The sequence below is a fragment of the Emiliania huxleyi genome, assembly GCF_000372725.1.
Source record: "Emiliania huxleyi CCMP1516 unplaced genomic scaffold EMIHUscaffold_720, whole genome shotgun sequence".
NCBI classification, from domain to species: domain Eukaryota; phylum Haptophyta; order Isochrysidales; family Noelaerhabdaceae; genus Emiliania; species Emiliania huxleyi.
The window spans coordinates 917-7,467 of NW_005196602.1; the positions used below are offsets into that span (position 1 = coordinate 917).

Consider the following 6,551-nt stretch of genomic DNA (forward strand, 5'->3'; position numbering starts at 1 on the left):
AGCTGTCGTGGAGCTGTCGTGGAGCTGTCGTGGAGCTGTCGTGGAGCTGTCGTGGAGCTGTCGTGGAGCTGTCGTGGAGCTGTCGTGGAGCTGTCGTGGAGCTGTCGTGGCGCTGTCGTGGAGCTGTCGTGGAGCTGTCCTGGAGCTGTCGTGGCACTGTCGTGGCACTGTCGTGGCACTGTCGTGGCACTGTCGTGGCACTGTCGTGGACGTGTCGTGGACGTGTCGTGGACGTGTCGTGGACGTGTCGTGGAAGCGACGTTGACACGGGAGAAAGGGTGTGCGGCCGAGCGGGACGTTGGGGGTCTAAACAAAATAATTGTAATTTAATTCATTAAGGGGTCGCGCCGGTTGTACACGCGCTTGACCATCTCCTTGCCGTTCGAGTCGGTGTACCACGTGCGGCCCGCCTAGTACCATACCTCCAGAGTACCGAACCCAGTGTGGGTTCAGTCCCGTGGGTGGTGCGGTAGGATCTCGCGCGCCCGTGGGGAGATATGGAGAAATGCGGGGAGATAAGGCGAGTTGTGGCGAGATGTGGCGAGATGTGGCGAGATGTGGCGAGATGTGGCGAGATGTGGCGAGATGTGGCGAGATGTGGCGAGATGTGGCGAGATGTGGCCGAACGCCTGTGGGGGGATCTGGGGAGCTATGGGGGAGCTATGGGGGAGATACGGCGAGATCTCGATCTCGCCTCGAGCCCGGACGTGTACCTCACGATCACCTCCTTGCCCCAGTTGTTCGGCATCGGCCGCCCGTCGCTGTGACGCGCCACCGGCGGCAGCCACGGCGTATCGACGGGGATAGGGCCCGCGGTCCTGCGTGCTGAGTACGCCAACCTCAGGGCGGGGAGACGGTGTTGCGCAGTGTATTCAGAGCGCCGCGTGAAGACAACGGAGAAGAGTCCAGTGAACACAGCGCGGAATACGGGTGAATACAGCGGAATACGTGTCCTCTCGGGCGTTGGCTGGGAGACAGGAACACGTACTCCGCTTCTAGGGCCCGCTATATGGGGAGATACTCTGCTTCTAGGGCCGCGAGCCACTCGACCTCGACGAAGCTCGCATTCCGGAAGAGCCGAATCACGTGCGAGGCCCACGGCGAGAAGGTCTGTGCCACCTCGGTCACGAGGGGGCCCCGGCTCACCCGCATAGCCGGCTTGCGCGCCGGGCCGGGGAAGAAGGGTGTTGACCTACGTGATGGATACGCCGACATGAGGGCGGGAGTGCGGTACTGTGCAGCGTCTTCAGAGCGCCGCGCGAGTACGAGGGGCTACGGAATCCAACCTCGGGGCGGGAGTGCGGTACTGTGCAGCGTCTTTGTGTGCAGCGTCTTCAGAGCGCCGCGCGAGTACGAGGGGCTACGGAATCCAGCGAAAGCGCCGCAATGCGGTCCAAATGCAGCGGAGTGCGTGTCCTCTCGAGCGCTGGTGGGAGGGCAAAGCATGCGCATTCCGCTTCTAGGGCCGCCGACGAGTTTGGCCGAAAAATGTATGCGCCCGACTGCTGGTCCGAGCACGGAGGCAGCCGCGCCGAGGGGGGCACTTCGGGGCCGTACTCGGTGCAACCGCCAACCTACGGTGAGTACACAAAGGTTGGGGTGTGAAGCGCCGCGGGAACACACGGGCCAGGAAGACGGTGCACACAGATGGATACAGCCGAATATGGACGGGTGCGAGTGTCCTCGCTGCGAGTACCCGTTGGGACACATGAACACGCATTCGCTTCTAGGCTCGCCCACGGACGAGTTGTACCACCCCCAGCTGATGGCGAGCGCGGTCGTGGCGCCCGACCGCTTGTTGGTCAGCGACTTGAGCAGGCCGCTCGCGCCGTCAAAGGTGAGCGAAAACACGTCCGACTCCACGACCGTGTCGGCGGCCTCTGCGAAGGCTGGCGCCTCGGCAGCCTCGCCGGCCTGGGCGGCCTCGCCGGCGACGTCGACCGGCGACGGCGCGGCACGCGCAACCGTGCTCTCCGCGTCCGCCGCCGCGTGGAACGTGGCCAGCCCGACGGGCGGGAGCGACTCGAGGGCGACCATGAGGACGTGGTCTGCCTTGTTCTCCAGCCTCGCCTTCGCCTCGGCCACCTGGCGTGTGCTCATGCCAAACGAGTTGAGGTAGAGCAGCGGCAGGCCCTTCGTTCGCTCGTCGAGCGGCACGACCTGGCTGGGAACCGCCCTTCCAACGCCGTCGGTGACTGACCAGCGGCCGCCGCTGACCGGGATGCGAGCCACCTCCGAGACCGAGTGCGCCAGCGGGTTCCACGCAGCGATCGTGAAGGCGTCTTTGCCGGTGGTGGCGGCGCAGACAGAGATGTTGAGGCAATCGTCGGCGGCGTGGCAGTGGCAGTGGCTCACCGCGCCTCGCTCGAGCTTGAGCAACTTGGACACCGCGAGGCCGATGCCCGCCTCCACCTCCTTCTGGCTGCTCGAGATGCGCATCGCGTAGTCGTCCGTCACGTCCTGCCGCTCGGTGCCCGACATGCCGTCGTGGTGCGTCGCGACGCCGACGGTGCCTTCGAAGCTGTCGGTCCACGAGCTCCCCACGACCGGCGCGTGCTTGGCCGAGGGCCGGTCCACCTCCTTGGCCGTCGTCTGGGTGACCACCTCGAGCTGACGCGCGCTTGCCAGCACGCCCGTCGCGAAGCGCACCTGCCGCTTCAGCGCCGGCCGCGACGTGAAGTATCCGGACCAATAGTTGTGGGAGTCGTCGGCGAGCGGGAAGATGTCGTCGGTGCGCAGCTCGTAGGTGCCGTTCCACCGCTTCTTCTGGTCGACGTAGAGGGAGGGCGTCGAGTAGAAGGCGTTGACGCTGCCGTTGAGGTTGACATAGTGGATGAGCTTGTCGAGGTTGCGGTACCACTGGTCGGCCTACGTGCTGAAGACGCCAACCTCAGGGCGGGAAGACGTTATTGTGCAGCGTATTCAGAGCACCGAGCGAATACAACGGAGAAGAATCCAGTGAATACAGCGGAATACGGGTGAATACAGCGGATTACGTGTCCTCTCGGGCGCTGGTTGGGGTACATGAACACGTATTCCGCTTCTAGGCTGGTCGGCGTTCTGGTACTGGAAGTCCGAGCCGAGCGCCCAGATCTGGTGCTCGGCGTCCTGGGTGTGGCTCGCCTGCTCGCGCGCGTTCTGCACAAACTTGTCCACCCACTGGTCGATGTTGTAGTCGAAGAGGGCGGGGTCGTCGTTGACCTGCGCGCCCGACCCCTCGAAGCTAAACCATGAGGAGTAGCCGCCGGCGCCGCGCCCAAAGAGGTTGCCCGCGAAGGTCTGCGCCGAGCTGCCGAGCGACCTGCTGCCCTGCCACACCCACTCGAACCCGTTGGTGCCCTGCTTGCGCTCGTACCGCATCGTGCGGTCCTGCCAGTCCATCCTCCCCCAAAAGAGGCTCTCCATGCCCGCCTCTGCAGAGAGCAGCCACGCCTGCGTGTTGCTGTGCCCGAACGGGTCGATCTGCCACGTGCCCTTGGGCGCCGCCTCGGGGCCAAAGTGCTTGAAGATGAACTGGTGCCCGCGCGTCGTCTGGTCCACCATCGCCGTCCAGAGCGGACTCGCCTCGTCGTGCATGCACCAGCCGCCGTTGATGAACTCGAGCTGCCGCCGCTGGACGAGCCTCGTCGCCGTCGCCCGCTTCTCGTCGGGCGCCTGCTCCCACCAGCGCGCGAAGAAGGCCGTCTCGACGTAAATGAACTTCCGGTTCGGGTCCGCCGCGAGCGTCGTGATGACCGTGTCGATGACGTAGAAGACTTCGCTCGCAAAGTATTGGTCGACGGTGACCTGCCAGCCGGTGTCGTCGTGCGTGTGAGGCACCAGGTGGACGTTGATCTTGCCGCTGACCGGGCCGCCGCTCGTGTTGTACTTGCGATCGGGCGGAAACGGGTACGGCGCCTCGCCGCGAGTCTTTGGGTCCTTATGCCGGAAGAGCTCGATCGTCGGCGTCTCCTCTCCGAGCGCGCCGGCCGTGCAGAAGGACTCTTCCGGCTGGGCGAGGCCAGTGATGACCTTCCCGGCCGCGTCGTGGCAGCCGTTGGCGCGCACGCGCTGCGCGAGCAGGGCGAGCGTCGGAAGTAGGCGGATCATGATTTCCGACAAGATATGGCCGGCCTGAGAGGCGTGAGCTGGCCGGCAGCAGGTTTTCTTCTTGCCGAAGATGGAGTCCTGCGCGATGCGCGTCACCGTTCAGCGCCGCCTTGGGCTCCCCCTTGATGTCGCCTGCCAGGCGGTGGAGGCAGGCAAGAGGGCACCCAGCGGCCAGCTACACGACGTCCTTGGCGACGCCGCGATGGTTAACCCTCGGTCGAAGCATGCTACAAGACACAAATTCCTACTCAAACGTTTGATCAAATGCCTCCGCTCGGCGTGGGGCATGATCATTGAGATGGAGCCGACTGCACACCTCAGTACAGTAATCCAAAACAACCTGACGTGGCGGCGGCAAACATCGGCAGGAGGCACAGGCGCCTTGTTGCCGATCTGAAGCTTACGAGTTCGCTCGCGAGCAACAGCAAGGGCAAGGATGGAGAGGGTGAAATTCGGCTCGGCTGGAAGGGGGCCTATGTACGTTTCGGCAACACGGAGACCGAGCTGCTCAAGTTGGTCAAAGGGCGCGGCAAGTGGTCTCCGTCGGGAGCGACAGCAGCGGCGGTGGCGGGGGAGGAGGAGGAGGCCGAGGAGGAGGGGGAGGAGGGGGAGGAGGAGGATGCCCCCACGAGGCCGCTCCAGCAGCTGCCTGGCGATTACCGTTTTGCGCGGGAGCAGGATTGCGATCTCACATTTGTTTGGTTTCGCGGCCACAGTTTGCAGCCACAGACGACAAGAGAGACGTGATTTCTTGTTGGTTTCCTAAAATCTCTCTCATACGGAATACGTCGCTTTTGGGAAAGTTTTTGGAATACGGTGGAATACGTCCGTATTCCACTCTTCCCGCAATCACGACCGCGCGACAGTTGCGCAACGAAGCATGACAGGCCCTCCGGCTGCTTGGTACTTGCGGGTGCAGGCCGCCGTGATTGAGGACCGCCAGTCGAAGACGCTGCTGACCCCGACGAGACCTTGCAGCGGCTGCGGGCGCTGCGGCAGCGGCAGTGGCAGAAGGCGGCGGCAGACTTCAACAAGCGCCAGGACGCAGCAAGTGCGCGAGCCGACGCATCAATCGCAGCATGGCTCGCGGCTCACAAGGAGCGCGTCTCGCTCGGCATGACGACCGACGGTGGGACCACCACCGACCACTGCGACACCGAAGGTATGACCGAGGAGGTTGCGGCCGAGAACGCACCACCGCTGGTGAACGGAAACGGCTACGTTTGGGCCGAGAGCTACGGCGGCCGCCCCGGCTGGGTTCTCTGCATAGAGTAGGGCCAGGAGCCGCCGGCGTCAGGCGTGCGAGGCCCGGCTCTTGCGCACAGAAGCGAGCGGAGCGAGCCGGAGAGAAAATTTGAGGAGTACTTGCATGTAGAGCTCTACGTCCCTGTCTTGACTCTTGAGCTTTTGACAGCAGGACACGAGTGTTTACACATGAAGACAAATACCGTTCGGCTGATTTATAAGATCCGCGAGACCTCGAGAGAGTTGTGCCGTAGGCGCTCTTTTTGATCGAATAACAAGGTCAATAACAAGGTCTGTGAACCATAGGACGTATTTTCTTGTCAATAACAAGGTCTGTGAACAGCGTCCCGACCGAGAGACCGCTGACATACCACACAGGTCCAACCCCTCGCCTTCCCGTTCCGCTCGCGCTGGCCCCGCCGTATCGACGCACATATGGCCGCGGCGAGCTGCACGCCCGAGCGGCGCGACGCATCTCGCTCGCGCAACCCGCCGCTCCCTCTCCGCTCCCACCATACGATGCGCTTCGATTTGGCGCCCGAGCGGCTACGCCCCCCTCGGCCTCACAATTCCTGCCACCTCCCGTTCGCAGGTGAGGCTGCTGCCATCGGGGAGCCGCGAGACGCGGCCGCTGCCGCTCGTTTCCCACCCTTACACCGAGCGAACCCGCCCGATTGCCCCCACTCTTTTCCGGCGAGAGAGCGACGCAGCCCGCTCGCTTGCCAATCGCTGCCCGGCTCCAGTCCTAGCGCCGAGGACACGAGAGAGTGTGCCGGTCGTCGCGACGCTAACGCCGAGGCGTGCTGCCCGTAGGTGCGGCAGTGACCTGGCTCGACCCCCCCCCTCTCTCTCTTTGAGCACGGCCTCTGCCTTCACAAACCACCACGCGTCGGGCGGCCGATTTCTTTTTGTCTGTGTAGGCGAGGGAAGGGGAAGGGGAGGGGAGGGTGGGGGGGGGAGTCCTCGTTTTCCATCCGCTTTCTTCCTCTATGGACGCGTCCCTGCCCACTCTGCGCGAGTCGTCACATCGTGCCCTCCTACGACCCTGCCTTTGTTCCCAAATGCCCTAGCTCCCTCGGAGTCCTGTCTCGCCTATCGCGCGTCTTTTGCCCGACTGTGTCTCTCGGGCGGCTGTTGCGCTCTTGCCGTGACATCGTCTCCTCATTTTCCTTCCCACTGTCATGGTCCTCATCGTTCTCCCTCATTGGTCCGTGGTA

At 63.9% G+C, this 6,551-nt stretch overlaps 2 protein-coding genes across 2 annotated transcripts in view; one reads left to right on the top strand and one right to left on the bottom strand.

Moving 5' to 3' along the window:
* Positions 1-353: 353 nt before the first annotated feature.
* EMIHUDRAFT_431298 (glycosyl hydrolase) lies at positions 354-4,089 on the bottom strand (the record flags this gene model as incomplete). Its single annotated transcript, XM_005761126.1, has 7 exons — positions 354-410; positions 695-818; positions 1,043-1,192; positions 1,474-1,574; positions 1,741-1,896; positions 1,936-2,859; positions 3,031-4,089. Coding segments are annotated over 7 exons (2,571 nt in total), but the record flags the coding sequence as incomplete, so codon positions are not given.
* A 1,434-nt stretch (positions 4,090-5,523) lies between these two features.
* The window catches only part of EMIHUDRAFT_459945 (hypothetical protein), a gene marked incomplete at both ends in the record, with an annotated part of 14,106 nt that continues 13,078 nt past the window's right edge, over positions 5,524-6,551 (top strand). The window contains one exon of the mRNA XM_005761127.1: positions 5,524-5,579. Coding sequence (XP_005761184.1) covers positions 5,524-5,579 — 56 coding nt within the window. The remainder of the gene's footprint in view (positions 5,580-6,551) is intronic.